Source organism: Gobius niger (genome assembly GCF_951799975.1).
Source record: "Gobius niger genome assembly, chromosome: 16".
Taxonomy (NCBI): domain Eukaryota; kingdom Metazoa; phylum Chordata; class Actinopteri; order Gobiiformes; family Gobiidae; genus Gobius; species Gobius niger.
The window spans coordinates 16,587,421-16,611,522 of NC_136867.1; the positions used below are offsets into that span (position 1 = coordinate 16,587,421).

The window sequence follows — 24,102 nt, forward strand, 5'->3', positions numbered from 1 at the left end:
AAAACTCCCCCTCCCCTCTCTCCTCTCTCTCTCTCTCCTCCTCCTCCAGCTCTGAAATGCTATTTTGAGATGCCTTGGGGCTTTCAGAGAGAGCGGAGATCTGCCTCGCATCAGCTGCTTGTCCATCTGGTTTCTACTACAAGGCATAAAAAAGAATGAATATAAGTTCTTTGTGTTATTTCACCTGTCATTATTGGACAGACTTGTCACTTGAAAAAGCGCTGACTAGAACATGAATCACACAATCTAAAAAAAATGAAAATAAAAAATATATTAAATGCATTGAAATGTGAAAGCACGTGTATAAATGTCACAATAACAGCTATAGATACAGTATTCTTCCATTAACCCTCAGCTCTTCCTCTCAAACATGTCAGGTTTGTCCACTAGGTGGAGACATTAGCCTGTTAGTATTTTAAAACTATGAATGTTAATATCCTTCAAAGGCTAGCTACGCCATCAGCTGTCTACTTAAATGAATTTACCTACATTCATCGGTTGTAGAGTTGTTCTTCCAGTAAGGCGAGGCATTTCTTTGAATACTTAAGATAAGCCTGAGGGGATAACACGCAGACTTTGTTACAGAGTATTGACAGGCCTTGCTAGAAACCTCTTGCAATCTCTAGTCCTGTGGATCCACTAGAGGGCGGTAATGCGCTGTATATAATGCATGGGTGTGTTTGTTACACCAACTTGCTATAGTGTTTTTAGCAAGAAAAAAAATGACGACAAGAAAACACTCAGGCCTACTTAAAATGCAATGAGACAAAGCTGTGGTGTTGCACACAGATCATTTTCTCCTCTGTTGTCATGAAGGACGTTACAGTATTTGTGTCATCACTGTCATGGGTTATCCTCGTGGTTTTCTGCTGAGAATTTTGCAGTAGATATAGGTTTGGCTACAGTCAGAGGTAAATTATGACTGAGGGGAATTTGTTTTACTGTCTGAGCAATACATTTACTTGAATATGTTCAATGATTAGCAACCAGGAAGTACAAGCAAAAGTTGTCAAGTCTGTTAAGTTGTTTACGCAATGCCCAACGTAACAATATCTTTAACTCGCATCAATCAACTTTCGACAAACCTTTATAATGTTTTTTTCGCTTTGTCTTTGTTTAACAGATAAAGACATCGCTCTGTGTCCTAGGCTCTTCTGGCTGAGGAAAATCATCATTCAATCTGACCTGTAACCTAAAGTAAGGAGCTTCAGTCGGGGGGTAAATGCTTTGTGAGTTTTGGGATGAGAATGGAGATGAGAGACAGGGGGCAGCAAAGGACTGCTTTTATCTTTACCACTGGTATATTAGCGGATAATTTTGTAGCTTTGGAAATCAGCCCTTGCGAGTTGTTTTGAAATCTTCCACTAGATGGTGATAGAGTAATAGATTTCATTTGGGACAGCACCTATTCCCATTTCCAAAAGGGTCATACACATCATACATACACATATTTTACCATTAATAATTTACTATAGATGCAAAGAAAAGTGGCACTCGCCCATTTTCTATTATCTAGATTTTTCCTGCTTGTGTGTAGTTGGTTTCTTGTTGCTTCATTATGCATCATCATATGTGCACACAAATGGATTCCAAACACTAGTATTACTTTTGCATTCTTTTATTGTGCCAAGGCAAACAGCTATGATATGGTGCTTGACTCTTATTGTGGCGGGGCAGTGGTTGGCTGTGCGCCCATGATGCCGTCCAGCCACTCGGTGTAGTGGGAGACGATGGTGTAGATGCCCGGTTTTCTGAGCTGACCACACTTTATCCCACCATTGGACACAATTCCCACCACGACGCCTTTGAACAGCAGGGGGCCTCCTGAGTCACCCTGCAAGACAAGCAAACATGAAGTTAAAATATTATTCTTTACTTTTTAACATTGGGTTTGTGTTGGGTAAGACCACAAACCAGGGGGGCTGCACTTACATCACAGGTGTCCGCCTTCTGCTGCCGTCTGCTGCCCGGTCTGCTGTAGATGTGATGGGCGCAGATCATGTTGCTGCTGTATCTGCTCCCGAAGTAGTCGCTGCGGCCACAGAGCATGGGGTGCACCAACTCCACAGTCAGCTCCCTCAGCTTGTCCGGCCGGGAGCCCAGGTTGTCGGTGGCCCCCCACCCCGCTGTCTCCGCCTGCTCGTTCGTGGTCGGGTTTGTGCCTCCGCTGCGCAGGAAAGGCACCACCTGGACTGCGCTGGTGATGTTGACGGGACGGTCCAACTGGGGAATGATGAGGTGTTTTGTTTTAGAATGTCGGAAAGTGTTATTGCTCAGTTTGACCCTTTTGGTTTGTTGTTGTTTTTCCTGAATCCTAATTTCTGAGCTGGCAGACACTTTAAAAGTCTGAACAGAAAAAAGTTCTCAGCATTTAGATTACATAAATAACCATAGTATAAAGTAAAATGACCTTGATAAGAGCAATGTCGTTGTCAAAGTTCTCTGCTCTGTAGTTGGGGTTGTTGTGAAGCTCGAGAATGTCGAAAACTTGCTGCGTGTCCTCGGGTTCACTCAGGGAATGAACTCCCAGCACCACCTTTCTGTTATCCTTGCTGGAAAACATAATGAAAATAAGGGTTATGTAAAGACGCAGAGTTCATGTGCAGCAGTTGAGTTGAAAAGTCATTTCCACGAAGATAATTGTTCGAAAACTTTTAGTTATTGATAAGCACAATCCAGTTTTAAGTCATTATTTGTCTGCGATGTCCTCTTAAAACCTTTGGGAATCCCTCTTTTCTGTGATCGAGCGTGTCTCACCCATTTGGGAAGCAGTGCACAGCGGTCATGACCCACTGTGGTCCCACCAGGAAGGCCCCGCACTCGTGTGTCCTCGACGCTCCATCAAAACGCTGGATCGAAGCAATGTATGGGCGAGAGTGAGCTGCCGCTTCACGACCGCCTATGATACTTTCACCTGTACACAGATGCAAAATATGTTATAAAGTGAACCGAAAACATGGAAAACGAAGAGTGCATTGATGACCTGTGTGATAATAATATAATTAAGTAGATTTGAACTTACTCTGAGAAATGAGTGCAAAAATGCAAACTGCAGTCGCCGCGAACATTCTCACTCTTTGACGTCTTTACGCTGGACAGACCCAAAAAAGGGAGTCTGTGTGTTTTATGGACTTTCACACAAAGAGGAAGTCATGAAGATATGGAGCAAGTGGGATTCAGACCATCCTTCTGCTTCCTGATGCAATAACAGGAAAACACACTTCTGCCTCTGACAGGGCACATGGGTATCACCAATTGGAATTCATGCTCTTTTATGGTCAAACTTAACACTTATCAGAAGTGCACTTGGCTCATTTCACGAACATGTGCATGCTTTTGTTATTGGATGCACTTATTTCATATTTGACTGGGTTCAGTGCCCCACCCAAACCCCACCAGAGGACAGGAAGATATCGGCAGAAAAAAAATGCTGACAAAGAGAGAACTTATAGAGGACAAAAAAACGTTGTGTAATGATGTTTTGAGAAGTGAAAGTACCTTGCTGCATTGGTGTTTTGTATTATGTGCACAGGAAACCAAGAATGAACAGAACCAATAACTAATTTAATTTAGTGAGAGAATTAGTGCTTCCCTGAAAACCATGAGAAGAAAGTCCTATGCTGTTCGGACTCCAACATTACAGCTGCATCCGATTTGTATTTTTCTATCATTTTTCAATTTTCTTTCAATAAAATGTATGACACACCCAAGGGCGTCGGACTGGGGGGTAAAGGGTGCTGTGTACCCAGGGCCCAGAGCAAGGCGGGGGCCCTAAAAAGTGCTGCAAAAAGCGTTCTGTATTGTACTTTCTAAGTTTCCTCATAATTGATACTATAAGAATTGAACAACCGGGCTGAAATACAATGGTTACTAGACAGAATTTTGCACAAACAATAATGATGGATGAATTAAAAAATGTGTCAAATGGTTCAGCCGGCTTCAAATATGGTGCGAGACTAAATGAGGCTGAAGCCCTTGAGCTTTTTTGTTCACGAGACAACATATAGTATAATATTTCTTTTTTGCAAAATAGCATTTTAATGCCTACTTTAAAGTCACACATTTGTTATTCCCAGCACAAATATCCTATGTCCCTGGTGCAGTCGTCCTGTTTAATGTGGTCTGCTAATAATCATTATGCATGCAGAATATTCCACCACCAATTTAAATATCTATTTCACTACCGGGATTGAAGGTTATTCAATTTCTGTAACTGAAGCAAATCCAGATGAAATTTCAAGTCAAACATCGAGTGCACAACAAACAAAAACAAAATAATGAACTATGTATCCAGGACTAATCTAGATTTTTAGGTCGCTGTATATAATAAAGTTATAATAGAAAATAAATCAACTGCACTGTCAAACCACTGTTATGTGGTTAAAGAACAAGAAATATGAAGGGGGTCCAAAAAGATAGTTTGTACCCAGAATTTGGTGCTACGCCCCTGGACACACCTTTTACATTAGGTTACTGTTAAGATGGTTGCCAAATTTGCCCCGGTAACAACATCTCACATGAGTTTTTTTAATTTTAATTCTGTGATGTGAAGTACTTACATGAACGGGCTTGTGTTTATTGTGATTTGCTGCCCTCTACAGGAAACACAGCAAAGTTCACCATACTGCAACAATTCATGTTAACAGTATCATTTGGAAAGTAACAAGTGGTATTCCTAATTTCCTAGAGTTTGTAAACACAGCCATGGCATCTGTTTGTTTCTTGTCTCTTTCCGCACATGCGTCTTTAATATCCTCATACCAAACATAAATAATACAGAGCTCACATTTGCATAGACCTTTTACTATGATGCACCACAAAGCAGTCATTGTGATTTTCATAGCCTGTAAACCTCGCTGTGAACCGTATCTATGGAGTTGCCATGGAGACGAGGACTCCACCTCACCTGTACCAGGCCCACCCAGGTGTGCGGCTGTGCGCTGCTCGTGTGTGTGTGTGTGTAGGTGTGTGTGCGTGTGTGTGTGTGTGGTCTGGCACCCAACCAGTTATCACAGTCATTTTCCACATTATGAATCTCAATTACTGCACCTCTCGCTGTACCTCTCTCTCTCTCTCCACCCTCCTCTCTCATTCTCTCTCTCCCCTGTCTAGCGGCCGTCTCTCGCCCCTCGATCGCCTGTTCATTCCCAGACAATGACTCAGTCGCTGTGTGTCTGGCAAGCGCTCCGTCCATCAATCACTCACTGCCTTTGACTTTTAATGCGCCTTTGATTTAGTTTTTTTTCCTTCATTATACTGTAGTATACCTCAATCAAAAGAGGAAAAGATTTATGCGTTAATATTTAGCGGTGTTTCACACATGCAGTAAAGGTACCTTTTCTTGGCAAGACTCACAAAAGTTGGGCACAAAAGTTGGATTTGTCTAAACTTGACAATGAACTAAAAGTGTAGTTTAAAATATTTAGTTTTAAAGCAGTACTAAGTAACTTATTTACCTTTATAAATCCTTTTCGTAGTCTCTCTCGGGGTAATACAAGTGTTATGGGGTGTTTGGAGGTCTTTCATCTCCCCCTGGTGCCTCTGGCCAGAAAACCGCGCTTGCAGCTTTCCCTGCACTGGGTCAGAGGCCCCAATACACACTAATGGAATTATGAAGAAGAAGCTAACAGGCTAACGGGCAAAGCGAACTGCGGGCTAGCGCCACTTAAACAGTATTTACAGCCAAGTTTGAGTGAAAAAAAAAACATCTCCATTGTGTAATTGGATGGACAATATCCCTCTCTCCCTTTGTCTTGGCAGTGTAGTATTTATTCTCACAGACAATTAATGACAAAAAAAAAAAACACAACATGCTACGACACCTGCAGTGCCGCTTATGGCCTCTAGGGGCATGAGTTACTGAGTACTACTTTAATTTGTTTATGCCTATGCTATTACTGTAAAAGTATATTGTATCCTATTCATTCATAAATGAAATAGCTGTGGCTCTCTGATTAAATTTAGGCCAAACAGATAACACCACAATGACATTGCCTTTGTATAAATGACCTAAGTAATCGTCTCTTGATGCCATGTTTGTTTGTATGTTCAGGACCGTGCATGTGAATGAACACAAACGAGAAATGAGACACATACATGTAACACACAATGCCAAGTTGTAACCTTTGTTTATTTTGCATCCGTGGGGCCACATGCCAAGCTATGAGACCTGTTTGTCTGGAGCTTGGAGGTTGCATGTTCTCTCCGTACCTGTAGGTTTCCTCCGGTTAGTCCGGTTTCCCCTACCTCCTAAAACATGCTGGTCTGGTCAGGTTGGTCCACGGCTCAGGACTAACCAACATCTGATTCGCGTTTGGTTACAATTATCTAGTCATTCATTCACCCCCAACTATGCACTGGCTAGAGCTAGGATTGAACCCCCGACCTTTGGATTGGTGGGCAAACGTTCTGCTACTGTGGCCCCATTGTGGTGGTGGTCTCCTGTCTCCTCTCGAGTGCAGGGGAATTACACTAAACTGGTGTAATCTTTGGTCTTTCCTCTGGAGCAGGTCTGTGGTGGGAGCTGCTCTTCTCTGGGGCCTCCACATCCATGTGCTCTTTAACTGTAATCTGCCTAATCCTCTGGATTACTGCGCTCCGCCGTCTCACACAGAACAAGGAACACAGTTTTGAAAATGAAACAGATGAGGAAAAAGTCATAATTAAGTGCATTTCTGAAAAGGGTTGTAGACTCAAGGAGCATATCGTGGAATTCCAACATTTTATACATTAAATTCAGTTTATGTATCCTCAATCACTCCATTTTGAAGGGTCATTGTGGCAATGTCAGGTCCATTTTTCACCATTTTTAAGTGTAGATGGTTTGGGCTTTATTGTTCTAAAGAAAAGCTAAAAGGGGAATGCTGCGAATAGTTTTAATTGTTTGAGTATTAAATTATTTCCAAGTTAAACCTTTATTGAAAGTTGTATCAATGCATTGGTTGTACATGCGACAGTCTCCTATCCTCTCTCCCATCCAGCTCCGAATCCTCTTTAATCTGACATTGTTTGCCAAAGTCTCTCAGATATTTGAATTACCGCGAGTGTGTGAAAGACCTGCCAAATTTTGCAGAAAATAAGACAAGTTCCAATCCGCCTTGGACTGTGTGAATTCCTGCCTCTTCTTTTCTCATCGGCCGTACATTTGCACATTGCCGTCTACGAAGCTGTGTTTTCGAGTGCGTCACAGACACTGCACTTCCCAGGCCTAGACTCAAGCCGCTAATGCTCAAATGGACTTTTATATGACGGTGGTCTTCAGGGGAACGGGAGGGAGATTCCAGGTTTCCCACAATGCTCCTTGATCCACTTGACTCGACCATAAGCTGTCTTTTGTCCCCGTATCTGCGCAGACTTCATCGTGTTTGCTCATCCAGACATTGTCAAATAAGAATAAGAAGCATTGTCCATATTCCCACAACTGTGTGACAGGGATGGTGTTCCCATTCCCAAAGAACCCGCCATGCAAACAACTATCAAGGGCCTTTTTTTTAGTCTCATAAGATGACTGGATGTACAATTTAAGCTGTCAAATAACTATGAGAAAAGCTATAGGTCAAATAGATGTTTTCAATTTAGCAAAACATTTTAGGTTCATGCCACATCGGGTACTTCTCGGGGAGCTTCTTTTTTGTTTTGACATATTAAGAAGAAGAAAGTGGGCTATTGCCTCTGATGAATAAAATGAAGCTTTTACAAATACATTGAGCTTCATAGAGTTATGTCAAACTTAAAAAACAACAGCAATTCCACCAAGCTGCTCCCAGCCTAAACGTGCATGAGCAAGGTCTGAAATTGCTGTAATTGATTCAGTTTGAGATGGTTTTGGCACAACCTTGGACCACCTGGCTTTAAACATCGCTTTTACAATCTGAAATCGATTGACACATTCATTATCATTTCTGGAACTTCAGTGTACGATTGTTGGATGTCAAGCAACGCAACGATGCCAAGTCGCCTTCCCCAAACGGTGTTTAATTGCGCCCCATTTGAAACGCCTGACAACGCCACAGTAGTGTTCAGTGTCTTAAGCCCAAATAGTGCTGAAACGTGATGAGATAATCAGTCGTAATGATCATTTCCAAACTCCTCTCGCCCCCGTTATTTTAAGTGAGAACCTCCTCAGGTGATCTCTCCACTTTCTCTCCTCTCGGCCCCAGTGGGAGAGTGACAGTGTTTCTTTAATCATGTGTCTTTGAAGTGCAGATGCAGATGCGGGACGGTCAGAGTGGCAAGGGGTCAGACGAGGCGCTGACCCGTCTTGACATTTTCACACCGGATTGGGAGTCACTCAGCGGGACAGGCACCCGAGGGTTGAGGATCCACTCAGCTGTGACCTTTGATCCTCAGACGTCTTGCTACATTTTGTCAATACAACCATACAATTCTTTACAAATTGGCAAAGAATGGCAGGTTTCATAAAATAGAGTGAAGGCTGAATAAATGCTGTGATTATAGGGAGGGCAAACAACCGGAAAAATATGGACCGGAAAAGTTGATGCAGTATCGGATGGAGAGAATACTTAAAGGTGCATTATGCGATTTTTTATGTGAAAAAAAAAAGTGGATATTTGTGCGTAGTGACCCAGATACTGTACGAGTGGTCAGCGTGGCACTTTTAATTTTGATCACGGTGGTCTCTACAACGCTCCAGGATCAATTGTTTTTTAGGTTTTCCGGTGACTCGGTCTGTCTGCACTGAAAAACCTTCAAATTGATCCTGGAGCGTCCTACAGACCACTGTGATGGAAAGTAAAGGTGCCGTGCTGACCACTCGTCCAGCCGCTGAGTCACTACAAGGTCAAATACGCACAAATATAAAAAGTTACATAATGCACCTTTAAGTATTCTCTACAGCTGATAGGTATTTAACCTCTAAACCCCTGCGTTAACCAAATGCATTTTCTCCTATTAGGCTTCACCCAAATCCATAAAGTCACTACAGGCCAGAGTTACACCTCATTTGAAAGCTAAGGCCTAAATGAAGCTTTTTCCTCGCGTTGTTGCCGCGTTGGTGTCACCGTTTTCACCTTTTTTTTGTGTTTTTGTTACTTTTCTGTCACTTTTTCAATGCTTTTTTGTCACATTTCTGTGTCTTTTCTGTCCCTTTTTTTTAATCACCTTTCTGTTGCTCTTATGTGGCTTTTTGTGACCTTATTCTCTCTTTTTTTTATTTGAGCAGCTGAGTATTCAGCAGATGACATGACAAAACAAGCAAACAAACTAACAGGTAAGATGCCCAAAAGGAGTAGGCAGAAGCAAGGTGCTTGTACACGCCTACCCCCTTATTGTGACCTTTTGTCCCTTTCTTGTCCCCTTCTGTTTTTTTTGACACTTTTTCGTCACTTTTTCATATTTTTTGACAATTTTTGTCTCTTTCTTGTCACTTTTTTTTGTTTAACAATTTTTCGTCACTTTTTCATTTTTTTTTTTATACGTTTTTGTCACTTTTTCATCACTCTTATGTCACTTTTCTACTACTCTTGTGTTCATCTATATTTTCCTCACATTTTTATGTCACTTACTTTTTCAACCTCATTTTCTTTTAAGTTTTTAGATTTGGGTAAAGCCAAACTGGAGAAAATGTGCTCGGTTCAGGCGGGGGTTAAGAGGTTAAAGTTATGAAAAGAACCAGACTGCTGGGGGAGGAGGGGCAAAGTCTGGCAACTGTTGGTCAACAATGGAATGGGTTACACACATAATGGGCACACTCACAATCGCATCATATTATGCATAGTGTCCAAACTACTGGGGAATAAGTAGTAGCTGAAACTACAATTCAGTGCCTTGACCAACACTGAGCAAGAATAATGATTTTCTTTACTGTACATTTTTATCATAAGCTCAAATATCTACAGCTCATTCACAACCGCAACAGTAAAAACAATACGCCATGTTTCAGGTTTCTTTGCTGTCAGTCTAAAGATAAACCATACCTTTCATTCATAATCCCAAATAGATGCCTACCCTAATTTGTTTCAACACAGTTACAGTCGTCAAGGCAAAATCCCAGCGTTGTTTATGTTGGAAGTGGTAATTCCTCTGCCCCGGGCCTATTATGGCTAGACGGATGAACGATTGTCAATAACTGTCACCTGCATTTCTCGGGAAGAAGCAATCTGCCATCGCCTGCCACGCGATTGGCTCTAAAACTAAATGCGAGGTGTTGAAATTTAGGACGAGCACCCCCACTAAGCCATAGATAACATCGCGGGTCCCATAAAACATCAATGGGTGGCATGGAGTAACAAAATTGCACTTGCTGGGGATGGGACACAAAAGCTGATTATCAAATGGTGATTAAAATGTCTGAGGAGAGATGCGGTCTCCTGTTGGGTGTGTGGGGTTGTAAAATGCACCTGTTTCCCAGAGGGCTCGGCACCAAACAGCTTAATTCAAACTGCAAATGGATTTATATGAATATGGAACGCACTGAGGAGACAACAGGGCATTGTGCTATATGAGCGTGCATCGTTTGCCTCTGCAGGGGGGTTTTGCAAATGGATGAGAAGTGAGATTACCCATAACGCGAATCAAATCGTTTACTGAATCAACAGAGGTGATTTAGAAAAGTGGATTCAGCATTAACAGAGAAGCAACAATGGAAACAGACAAGCTGACGAGAAGTACTGCAATGTTCTGTCAATTGATTCATCAAAGTTCCACCGGATCATTTCCTTTGCTTTTGGGATCTGGCAAACTCACGAATTGAATGGCAATTTCTTCCAACATAGCAACAACCAAACAATGCCAATGTCCCACACAAATGAAAAGAAAGCTAATCGATCACTTCAAGCTACAGACGGAGATCCGGGAGCTTTTCTCCAATCAGCAGTAATGACCAAGTAATTGACAATAGGTGACTTTTAGGATTCATAAACCTTTAAATAATCACTGCCAACAGAGATTATTGCAAGTACGACAATCAAAAGTTTTGCGCACTTGACTAAAAAATGGCTACTAGAAAAACAAACTTGCACTCATAATCTGTAACGCCATGTGGGAGCGACCGTTTCACCTAGAAAAAGGACCGGTAGAAAATGCTCTAATGTTTCAATCTTGTTTAAATTAAATGTATGTTTTTAATGATGTCAAAGTGTATAAATCCATGGTCAAGTATTCATCTACATTTAAAGTCAGTTTTTGTACTGTAACATCAACCTGCCCAGGGACTACAGGTGGAAATTAGCATCTTTGCTATAACCTGGCACAATGCATCTTTCCTTTTGGTCAATGTTAAATTGTGCACTGTCCCTGTTTAAATAAAAACCATACCATACCATACCATAAATATTAACCCACTCATTGAAATACTTTGAAATCATTTCAACATAAGAGTGTTATAGGGGGACAAAACACAAGTTTATTTCTGTTGTGACATTTTTCAGAATGTTTTATTATTATCATCATCAAAAAAAAAGGTTACGAAATATACAAAAGTACTTTCAGGTCTCGGGGGTGCTGGTATTCAGGAGTGTTTTGTGATATTGATGTTTGAATGATCACACCTGTCATAGGCAAGAGCTTTTGTAATGTGATTGTGCTTTACGTGCAATGGGCAAGACATTCACTTCCAGTATTGCTTGCCTATATGTTACTAAAAATAACCTTTGGCAACATAAAAACATACTCCTAAGGTTTATTGGTTCTTTTGTCAAGAAAATACTGCAAGCATGAATAATAGGTGCAACGGGCATGTTCCACTATGGAAAAAAAAAAACTAATTAACTTTAGGTTTAAGTGAACAGGGCATATGATCGAATATGGTGCCTGCCTTTTTCATGCTGTAATTTCACTTATTTCACTACATCCTCCAAAACCAACACATATCTCATCACTTAGCACAATTATTCACCAATAAAATGTGTGAGGGTCATCAACTTACCATGGTTAGTTTTGAAGTTGTGTAAAGAAATGTACATGAATTTTGCCAGACTTGGGTCTTTTTCAGACTCAGAGAAAACAGGAAGTTGAGAGTGCGACCGGTCTCTGCTGATTGGTCAAATGCCACAGAGGTGGGATCTGTGATGTTGGGTGATCTCCTCTGATTGGCTGAGTGAGGACTATGTGCATTGTTACGTTATTGACGTGCAGAAGGGAGGCCATATGTAAATTGTGCGGAAATGACCAGAAATAGTCACTTGCCCTATAAAGGGTTATTAAGGGAATAATAACCCCGCAACAACAACAACACACGCCCGACCTTCGCTGAGCTTCCTGTTTTCTTGCGTATGTTCCACTCCAGAAATGTAGACTTAATCACTGGCATTGCGGTGAGTCTGTATTTTTCCAAGCTAGGAATAGGTAGGCCTAAATGTTTTCAAAAACAAAAACAAAACAACGACCACATGCATGAAGGCGATCAGGCTCCAGGACCTGCACGTCTGGAAGAGTCTTCATGAGGATGTGATATAGGCCTCATCTCTGACAATGTTCAAATCCAGGCTGAAAACAGTTATTTTTTTTACCTGTGCATATGACAACTGAAAGTATTTCATCAGCACTCTTGCCTTTTACTGTAATTGATACATTTTATTTATTTATTTTTTTACGTTTTATTGATTTTATCTGCTTTTTTTTGTAATTTTATGCAACTGTGAAGCACTTTGAATTGCCTTGTGTATGAATTGTGCTCTACAAATAAACTTGCCTTGCCTGTACGTCTCCAGGACCCAGGGGAGTGCAGGTCAGATCGCAGCTGACCCTTCTCACCCTGGACACGAACCGTCTGTTCCTCTTCCCCTCAGGCAGGAGGTACGGTCCATCCAGACCTGAACCTCTGGCCACATGAACAGCTTTTTCTCCTCTGCCATCAGGCTCATAAACTCTGTGGTATTCTCATACACATTTGTAAACCCACAAATCCCTGTTTGTCGGGACATGTGTGTGTTTATTTTGTATATTCAGACTTTAACTAATTTTACTGTATTCATGTTGCACAAAAAAACTATGGTTGATTGGTGAGTGCAGGACAAACTGAAAAAAAAAAAAAAAAACGTAAACTGCTGAGGTTGTGAATGTGCAGTTTTGGTGTGCTTTACTTTTTGGTCCAATTTTTTAGGATAGCAATCAGTATATATTTTACTTTGTCAAAACATGTAAACCTCTCCTAGACATGTTTATGAATGAAACAATAGGAGCCTTGAACATATTTTGGAGCCGGTTGGCGTTCTCATTAAAGTGTCATTACAGCAGAATTTATGTCTTCACTCATTAAACAGCCACACACAGACAGCTGACGTAGGTGAAGCTTGTCTCTATTCGCCCAAAAACAACTGCAGATCTCACCACTGAACGACACCATGAGTGACTGCGCCAAACTGAGCCACTTAAGACTCTGTCAGCGAACGGGCCGTCCTGTTTGAACTGCCCCAGAGAGGCCCCTTGAACCACGTCTTCCCAGTTGTTTTTGAACGCAGGCTCTAAGTTGCATCACCTCCCTCTCAGGTGGACTTTAGGTCTAAGATGTTATGTAGTTGAGGAAATTGGAGTAAAGTAAGTTAAGTAAAAGTAAAAAAAAAAAAAAAAAAGTAAAAATCTAGACTAGAGCTTCATGTTTCCATCTTATTTTAACCTCTTAATCAAGTGTATATTCTCCAGTTCGGCATAACCCAAATCTAAAAGCTTCTCGACTGGAGAGTTTCAGCCAACAGGCCAGTGTAACGCCTCATTTGAATGGCCTGGGAATACCCAAGCTGCAGTGTGTGTTCAAATCATTTCGAACTGCACAGCAGCATGGGGACCATGACCAAAGTTTTCGCATGGATCTGGGGACCAATCACAGACCGAGGAGGGACGGCAAGACGATGACACACTATTCGACATACGGACGCTTGTAGTTTGTTTACGGATTTTTAAAAAAGTATGTTTATTTACAGATCCAACATGACAGCAGACGCGACGGCATCTTTCGATCAAAATTTTGACCGTGTTCTAAATAGTTTAGCTCGAAAGTTTACAGCGGGTCCGTCATACGTCATCGGATACGATGATGTGATTGGCTATGGCTACGGGCAGACCGATATGATAGACATTTGTAGCGCCCAATAAACAGCGATGGACAATTGTAAACCACACCTCTCCTACGAGAAAATGAGTGGTGGCCCCAGACTAAATATAACTTGTAATATTTAGTCTGGTGACAGCCAGGCTGACATTTGAAAGATCAACAAATGATCACTGATCTTAACTTTATTTGTCACGTTGTCGTCACGTTTATGTCACGTTTTGTTGCATTTTTTGTTGCATTTTGTGGCTTTTTGGTCAGTTGCGTTTTTATAGAGGTTTTGCGCTTTGGTTGCTTTTTTGTTATGTTTTTGTTTGCAGCCTATAGGCCAGTGCATTGCCTCATTTGAAAGCTGAGATCTACCAAACTGATCTCAACTTTTTTTGTCGTCTGTCGCAATTTTGTCACGTTATTGTCACATTTTTTGTGTGGCTTTTTAGTCATATTTTTATTGCTTTTTTGTTGCTGTGTGTGTGTTTTGTTTTTTTCTATACAGCCTATTGGCCAGTGTGATGCCTCATTTGAAAGCTAAGGCCTACAAAACTGATCTAAACGTTTTTGTCATGTCGCTGCATTTATGTCACTTTTTGTCCCATTTTGTCTGGCTTTTTTTTTATCATGCGTTTTTGTTGAAATGTTGCCGAATTTTTGAGCTTTTGCTGCTTTATCATCATGTTTTTGTCATGTATCGCTTTTTCGTCGCTATTTGTCCCTTTATGTCACGTTTTCATTGCTTTTTGTCGCTTTTGACGTTTATAGGCCAGTGCAATGCCTCATTTGAAAGCTAAGAACTTTCTGAAAATATATCCAAGATCTGTGTGAGTAAAACACAACTTACAGGTGGTGGACGGCAGGTCACTGGTTAATTCAGTAACAACATGGAAAGGATAAACACAACCCAAGAAAAAGAGCAATTTACTGTAAATACATTAAAGTTCTAAAATGCTGATGAACTCCTGGACGATCGAGAGCCTGCAAAAGCACTTAGACGGCTACTCAAAAATGACAGTGTTTACTATCAACTGCCACATTTGCACTTTGTATTTGTGTTGGTCTTGAGCGCTATTACTTTTACAAATTGACTGTTGTATGTCAACTCGCAGCGCTTGCAACCTCCATACAACAATAATAAGCTGCCACATCTCTGATAATGTTGTTAGATCCTAATGGGTGTCGCAATCTGCTCAGCCAGTGTGTAAACAGGTCTGAGAGGAGCTCGTCTGTCAACACCGAGTCTGACAATAATAAGTTGTGTTCCGTCTTTGGGTTTTTGGCGAGGCTCGTCCTATCATTAAACAGCGCTGGCATCGACTGTGGGCTGCGGTTTCGAGGTTCATTCATGAGCTTGTGCGCCGGAGCAGACCGACCAGACAGTATCATTCATTTTACACTTCATAATGAACTTTTTGGGGCCTTATCTTTGAGCTGCAGTGAGTCAGACTGGTTTTTATTAATGAAGTATTGCCATTCATTTACCTTAGTAACACTTGTTTACTCATCCAAACACATGAGACTGAAGATGAGCTGAAAGATAGCAGTCTAATATGGGAATTTTCTCATGGAAAGTTCAACAAGGCAGTCAAGGAGTTTTATTTTTCACTTTTCTTATGGGTGGCCAGTGTATGTTCATATCATCAGGTTGTAAATCTAGACCAGGAAGTTTATAGTAATCTTTTGAAGAAGAAATGAACCTCTTTACCCCCTCCTGAAACGAGTGCATTTTCACCAGTTCGGCCTAACCCAGATCTCAAAGCTTCTTAGTAAAAAAGTGTCAAAATAGAGATGGAAAAGAGAATGAAAACGGCACAAAAAAGTGGCAAAAAGCAGCAAAAGAGCGACAAAAATGTGCTGGAAAAGCGACACTAACACAATAGGAAAAAAGAGACAAAAACACGACTAAAGGGTGATGAAAAAGTAACATAAAAGCCACAAAAAAGCACATGAAAAAGTGTCAAAAAAGAGACTAAAACATGACTAAAAAGCATAAAAAAGAGCCAAAAGTGAGACTCTTGACGTGACAAAAAAGAGACAAAAACATGACAAAAAAAGGCATAAAAAAGAGACAAAAATGAGACTAAAACATGACAAAAAAGCATAAAAAAGAGACAAAAACATGACAAAAGGGTGATGGAAAAAGTAACATAAAAGCCACAAAAAAACCAAGACAAAAAGACGTAAAAAAAAAAGAGAGATAAAAAAGAGACAAAATCATTGACATTTTTGAAGAGGAATAACCCCTTGAGATGAACCATCTCGTTTTCGAGGGGGTCCTCGTGACAAAAAAAAAAAATGACAAAAAAGAGACAAAAACATGACCAAAAAAGTGTCAAATAAAGAGATCACTTATGTACGTCTTCGCTTTCACATGAGGCGTCACCCTGGCCTACAGGCTCCAGTTGAGAAGCTTTAGATTTGGGTAAAGCTGATCTAGAGAAAAAGTGCTCGGTTGAAGTGGGGGTTAACCTCCACCTGAACCGAGATCATTTTCTCCAGTTTGGCATTACCCAAATCTAAAGCTTCTCGAAAAAAGTGTCAAAATAGCAACGGCACAGAAAACACAACAGAAAAGTGATGGAAAAAGTGGTGAAAAAAGAACGAAAAAGCCACAAAAGAGCAAGAGAAATGTGGTGTAAAAGTGACAAAAAAGTGATGAAAATGCAACAAAAAAGTGTTTGTACTATTAGATGAGTTCTCTAGATTTGGGTAGAGCCAAACTGGAAAATATGCACTTGGTTAAGGCAGGGGTAAAGAGGTTAAGCCAATGAACAAGAAAAGTAATGAAAGAAAAGTGTAGTCATACCTCCTCAGATTCCTCTTCTTCCATATTGTGATTTATTTTTTTATTTTTAAGATTGGTGATTTAAATGTTGTTTCATGGGACAGGTTGACGGAGTCATGGTGGGTGTTCTGAATGGAGCACCTCTCTTTCGGTGTCAACATAATCTCTCTGTTGTGTAATACTAAACTGAGGTCGGACTGGTGCCCACAAAAGCTGTCAACTCCTTTGATGGGGAAAAACACAGTGAAATGACTGATATAAAGCTATTTTCATCATTGTCAATGAAAGACTGGGTAAAGGGTGAGTGTGTGAGTGAGTTCTGAAAGCCTTATTAGGGTAAAACAACATCCATTTGCTGTAAAAGTATAATTCCTATGTCCTCCACTCTTCAAAAGCACCACTTTTAGCAATCAAACGTAAGAAAATACCCATGTTTTCTGCCCTAAATGCAGAAAAATATATACCAGTTTTATACTAATTACTGTAAAATACCACATAAACTTTTTACATCTCTCATAAAAGCATCAAATCACTGGTGGATTTCCCCTGTGCGTTTGCCGTCCATCACTTTAAGTATCGCTCATTACATTGTTCTCTTCTTTCAGCAAAACCTTAAGTGAAAGTTGAGCAAAAACACTTGCAAATGCCATATTTTCATTTGTCGCTCAGTGTATTTTTCCCAGGCCAGACTGTCCCACCCAAACAGCACAGGGGGTATATTAAAGTAGATTTAGGATGCTTTATACTGCGCGGTCTCCCCCTTCTGCCTACCCCCTCAGTTCATCTTTATTTGTCGTAATTCCAGGACCGGCCGGGTCTTGTCTGGGATTTGCAGAGTGCCTGGTTTCAAAGGGGTAATTGACACCTTACCTGTAATTTCATGGTTTCACTCCACCTGCCTTTGAAGTCTGCTCTGGATTTGAAGGATGGATCTGCGAGTCTCTTTCAGCCTCGACAAACGGCTGAGGAGAGAGGCACAGGGTTTTTCTCTGTGAAGTGTGGATGACGTCTCATGAAAACATGGGTTATTAGAGAAAATGGGGGTGGCCAGACCTTTTCTTGTGGTAACGGAGGTCTGCACTAGAGTCAGGGTTGACTTCAGAGACAAACATCACAGAGGGGCATGTGATGACCGGACTCAGGTTATTTTTTATTTTATTAACAAATTAGCCCTTGAAATAAAGGTCTATAAAGTCAAAGTATTACAACAATAGTTCAATGGACACAGTGTTACACACATAGGCCACCACTTCTCAATTCTCTCTGCTTCCTCTCATGTGGAGGAGGTGGAGCAGAAGCTCTACACCGAGCTCTTCTTTGTAAATTCCTCAGCCTGTCTCTGCTTCCCTGATACAGAAATACATTTCTTCTGCCTCTGTCCAGGACCAGCAACATTTTGACATATACCAATAATGAGTAAATGTACTGTATCGAGATATTATATAATTTGACTGTGCTACTTCTTCCACACAACAGCAACATTCATTCATCCTTCAATAATGAATAAGAAAGGACAAGTTGCAGTTTTTCCTTTGCAGATCATTAACCTTTGAACCCCCGCCTTAACCAAGCACATTTACTTTACCCAAATCTAGAAGTTTCTTAACTGGAGCTTATACATAGGCCAGAGTAATGTCTCATTTGAAAGCTAAAACCTGATCTTTGTTGTTGCATTGACGCCACATTTATGTCACATTATTAAAGAGTTTTTGTCTCTCATTTTTGGTCTCTTTTTTGTCATGTTTTTGTTGCTTTTTCATTGCTTTTTTACGTTGCTTTTTTAACGCCCTTTTGTCACTTTTTTGTTGTGTTTTCATCCTCATTTTTGTCACTACTTTGACACTTTTTCCAAGAAGCTTTTAGATTTGTGTAATGCCAAAAAATGTGCTTGGTTCAGGTGGGGGTTAAGAGGTTAATTTGCCCTTAATTTTTTTAACCTAAAACCTGATTCATCTGTACCCAGACTCAGCCCTATGTCCATTATCTTATCATGTATATTGTACATGTTTTTCGTTATAAGGGAAATTGGAGCAAACCTGGAGAAATCCTCAGCTGATATGAGGAGAACATACAAACTCCACACAGCCTGCCACTCAAACCAGAAACCATCCGTTTGTGAGGCATGAGCGCTAACCACTGCACCACTGCCACCCAATTTAGACCATTGTCTCATACTCAACAAGAGCCTGCAAATGCAATAATTTCTTTAGTAGTTAAGACATAAACCCAATGGTTACTAAATTACGCAAAAATGCACCAGTGACATTTTCTCAGCTCAAATAACAGCCCAGTCATTATTCTTCAATTTTTCTGAAAGTAACTGACTCACGGCCCCCTCAGGTATAATTGGGACTATTGTATTCTCTAAAAACAGTAGCATCATTTCATACTCAGCGTTGTTTTACGCTGGAAGCAAAGCTGCAAAGACCCAGTCCTGTTTTTAAGCATTATTATTGTTCCGAGATGTTTGAGGGTGAGAGGAAGGCGAGCAGTGGATCCAGGCGAACAGTGGTGAGAGATGAGAGGGGAGTGACAAGAAAATTACATTATGTGCAACCCATGAATCATTACAAACAAGTGTTTAAGAGGCAGGCTGCTGTAATTGCCTGCTGTGTGCTGCTCGGGGACCGCCCACTTTATTGGCTCCTATTACTGACACTTTTTGCCTGCCCCGGCACATGCAGACCTCACACCGAACGAGAACGGCAGGTGAACTCTTAGAAAAATAGGGAAAGGTATTATGTAATCTTCAACATGTTGACTGCAGCACAATTCCATGCAATCAGTTGTCAGGCCCAGAGTTGTGGGTGGCTGTCGGCTTTTCAAGTCAAATCCAGAACGATCTCACATTGGTAAAGCTAACTCTTGCCTCCAAGGGATCAACAGGACAAAATCTACAACAAATACAATTTTGAACCATATGAATAAGAAGGGTATGGAAGAATTTAAGTGGTGGTATTTGATAGGCCTATGTGTAAGACTCAAGATTGTAATATTGCGTTAATTTAACAATGATTAAAGAAATTATACACAAAACCCTGAAAGATCATTCAGAAAACTTGTGCTTTTGTAGCTTTTATATTTTCAGTGTTTAAAATGTGTTTTACTGTCACAAGTGGTCACATATGTATTGTATATCCTAGACTATAACTCGCACTTTTTTTCATAGTTTGGCTGGGGGTGCGACTTATACTCAGGTCCGACTTATATATCATAATATATACAGTAATCACATGTCATATAATAAACATATAATCACATGTAATATATAATTCACATGTTTGTTATTTTCACACTGACAGCCGCTGGAGGGCGCTCTATGCTTGTGTACCAGTATCTGCTACTCCTGTACCACTGAAAAAATCGAGCAACAGAAAAAAAGTGCAGAGTGAGGGCCCGGGCGAAAAGCGGAGGTTGCTCTTACTGCAATGAAGAACATTTTAAAAAGCTAGTGGTGGCTAAAAGCTAGATGGCCACAACGAGAGGAACGAGCTTGCAAATGGGTGCTTGAACAACGTGCTGCCGGGAGAGGCTTGTCAACGGTGCAGTTACGCCTCCATGCCTAGGTAGTTGCCAAGGCTGGTGCGACTTATTCTCCGGAGCGACTTATGTATGTTTTTTTCTCTATATACATTTTTTGGTTGGTGCGACTTACACTCCAGAGCGACTTATTGTCCGGAAAATTCTGTAAAAGTAAATACCAAATAAGTGCGTGCCATAGTTAGTGGGTGAGACGGCACTTGCTGGTTAGTTCACATATGTCTCCCGCTGGGTGCCCTCATGCGCCCGCTCTGCCTCTCTGCCAGGCTCCACTGGGCTCTCATCCACATATGAGGAGATGACCTGGTCAGAAAAAGATGAGGGAGTGGGGGGGGGCTCGCTCCTGCCCCCTGACTGTCCCGGAGCAGAGCTGGTGGAGCAGCGCGGATGGCCCCAGTCTGCACCTTCGGATGGGGGTTTCCACTGCTCCCGTGATCTCTCTATGAGACCACAGCTTAAAGAATGACATACCGGAACAATGGGCTTAGTCTAATTCTCGCTATCACTGTAACTGCACAAAACCTCTGTATTCTCCTTAATATTGCTGATATAAATTGCTGTAATCATAGGAGCGTACAAACACCAATACAGATTATAAAGACTTGCTATGAGGTAGATAACAACATCTGGAACAAAAGCCTCTCAAGTGAAAGGTAAAAAAAAAAAAGAAAGTAAAAAACGTTCTACAAAAATCACTGTAGCATAACTTATTGAAATGATTCTGATCTACAGCTGGGCCTCTAACCTCTCTCGCCCCTGCCTGTGCCGCAGCGCTGTTGTGTCCCGCGTCGATGAGGGGTATCATGGCCCGAGCAGTGTCCCAGGGAGTCGCTGTTTGTCCTGGGACGGCCTCGGGGTGAGGGGTGTGTTTACGTGAAAACAAAAAGCAACAGGCTGCGACAGTGGGCTGCTGTGTAAACTGTAAACAACACTCTCTCTCTCTCTCTCTCTCTCTCTCTCTCTCTCTCTCACACACACACACACACACACACACACACACACACACACACACACACACACACACCTTTCCCTATAAGATGCCATATTCGTAGTGGTTGCATTCTCAGACTATATCCCGCTCCTCTCTGAAGGACCAAGCAAACATTTTTCCAGCCATTAACCCTTTGTTCCGGGCGAGCTCGGTCCTTTCAGCCCAGTGACCCCGACGTCTTTGGGGCTTACACGGCTGAGGAGACCCCCCGTTCCCCCTCCCCTCGACCCTCCGGAGTCCAGATCTGAGCCAGTGCACACAGCTCCTGTCAGTGAGCCGCCACTTCCAGGATCTGACCACAGCTGGGGCCCTGACCTGCCCACTCACACCCAGAGCGGTGAAGCCTACAGCCCAGCCTGCTCGTCCACGGAGACTGCCTCTGCCCTCCGGATGAACCCTCCTCCGGGACCACAGCTCACAGGGGGGTGGATTAAGGCTTGGGACTGATCTGCGTTTGTGTGTATGTGAATAAGTGGGGCAATAACATGAGATAGAGGCGCATAACTTTAATTTGTTGTAAAAGAAACAACAGAGAAAGGAGGAATTCTAAAAAAAAAAACATCATGCACAAAAAAGTTTAGCTTTAAAATATGCAACATTTGGGGCTACTGCAGTTCTTCTCTTTACAGACCTCCTTCTACAGACCTCAAAGACTCCCACTCCCATCATGCACCTGTTCAGAGCCCTGTCCTGACCTGCCCTTATCCCCCCCCCCCCATCACCGCTGAAGCACACCCCCCAAAAACAATGTCATCTTTCAACTCCGACTCACTCCAATCGAAGGAACGGCAGGGTTTGTTTCATACAGTAATTAACGCAACTTCCTCCTCGAGTTGGTTTAGTTCGACTGATTTACGACTTTGGTTTAGACTTTATTAAATGTGACAAATGACTCAGAGAGAGGTGTGTAGTCAGAGTACGTCGGCTGTGTACTTTGTGTGTACTGAAGTGCAGTATTGTATTCGTAGACAGACGGGGCAAGTCCTGAGCTAACCCGTCATTTGGGGACTGGAGCTGTCGGGACTTGCTGAGAACTGCATTAGGTGCTCAGGGAAGGAACTTATTATTGTCTGCAAAGCAATGGAAGAGAATCTATTGTTTGTATTAGTCGAAGGTAAACTATTCCATTTGGACTAGAGATACCAATAGCCAAATTAAAAACTAGTAAAAGTGGTAAAAATAAATAAATAAGCGAGACTATTAAAAAAGGTCAATACAAACCATTTCATTTGCTGTTTTGATGAAGGTCACACGCTCTATATTTGGATGGACTGCCTTTAGCTGGGATTACAGTTTGCATTGGCTGATGATGGGAGAGCGTGATCCATTTGCAGAGCCTTCTCCAGCACATCTCAAAGATTCTCAATGGGATTAATCTGGGCTCTGTGATGGTGTGTGAAAATGATGTCTTAGCTCCCTGAACCACTCTTGCTGGCAATTCTAGATCTTAACAGTTGGTTAAATGCTCCCGCAACATGCACTGTATACTGTGTTGTAAATAAATTGATATTTTTCTAATACAGCTCAGCTGGTATAACGTTGATGAAGAGGGACATAATGTAAATAGAAGGGACAGGAGGGAAAATATCGAAATGGCAGTGCAGGAAAACAGGGGGACAGGTGATCACCGGAGTTCAGGAAAAGAAAACAAGCCAGTCTTATCCTTCATACCTGAATGGAACATTTCATCTGTACATTTTCGGGGTTTACCACCGTGAACTGTGTCCTCTTCTTTCACACCAACTGCTGTCTTTGCTTACCACATCTATAAATCACACTCTGGTCTTCGTCTCTCCTGTCTCCCAGCATTAAGGGCCCATATACAGATGTGTAAATGAGAGAATGCTACATGACTTGGCTGCTTATCTTCTTTTGCATGTACCACTCGTTTTGCACATATAGGCAAGGCAAGGCAAGGCAAGGCAAGTTTATTTGTAGAGCACAATTCATACACAAGGCAATTCAAAGTGCTTCACAGTTGAAAACAAATAGAATCAATAAAAACATCAACATAAAATTAATCAATTACAGTAAAAGGCGAGAGTGCAGATAAATACTTTCAGTCATATGCATTGGTAAAAAGAACTGTTTTCAGCCTGGATTTGAACATTGTCAGAGTTGAGGCCTGTCTCACATCCTCGTGAAGACTGTTCCAGATTTTAGCTGCATGAAACTGAAACGCAGCCTCACCGTGTTTATTATTGACTCTGGGAACCACCAGGAGGCCCCTCCCTGAAGTTCTCAGGGCCCGAGATGGTTCATACGGCTCTAACATGTCAGAGATGTACTTTGGAGCTAAACCATGAAAAGACTTGTACACGAGCAGAGCTGTTTTAAAGTCTATTCTCTGAGTGACAGGAAGCCAGTGCAGAGACCGGAGCACTGGACTAATATGGTCATATTTCCTGGTTCTTGTCAGGACTCGAGCAGCAGCGTTCTGGATGTACTGTAGTTGTCTGATAGCTCGTTTAGAGAGGCCAGTGAGTAGGCCGTTACAGTAGTCTAACCTGCTGGAGACAAATGCATGGATAAGTCTCTCTAAGTCTGGTTTTGACACTATTCCTCTGATCTTAGCAATGTTTTTCAGATGGTAAAAAGCTGCTGATGTTATTGCTTTGATGTGGCTGTTTAAGTTCAGGTCTGAGTCCATGATCACTCCTAGATTTCTAACCTGATTTTTTGGTTTTAGAGAGAGACTTAAGGTGACTGACAACACTTTGTCTTTGTGCCTGTGGGCCAAAAACAATGATCTCAGTTTTGTCTGAGTTTAGTTGGAGAAAGTTGTTT

General features: G+C 41.6%; 1 protein-coding gene across 1 annotated transcript; it reads right to left on the bottom strand.

Annotated features, from left to right (window-relative positions):
- Nucleotides 1–1,602: 1,602 nt before the first annotated feature.
- Nucleotides 1,603–3,163, bottom strand: cfd (complement factor D (adipsin)). The gene is made up of 5 exons (XM_079573918.1): nt 3,023–3,163; nt 2,758–2,914; nt 2,411–2,552; nt 1,933–2,223; nt 1,603–1,834 (listed from the first exon to the last, which is right to left on the bottom strand). Exons 1-5 carry the CDS (start codon nt 3,066–3,068, stop codon nt 1,661–1,663), a joined length of 810 nt encoding a protein of 269 aa, XP_079430044.1. The 5' UTR covers nt 3,069–3,163; the 3' UTR covers nt 1,603–1,660.
- Between the last annotated feature and the right edge of the window lie 20,939 nt (nt 3,164–24,102).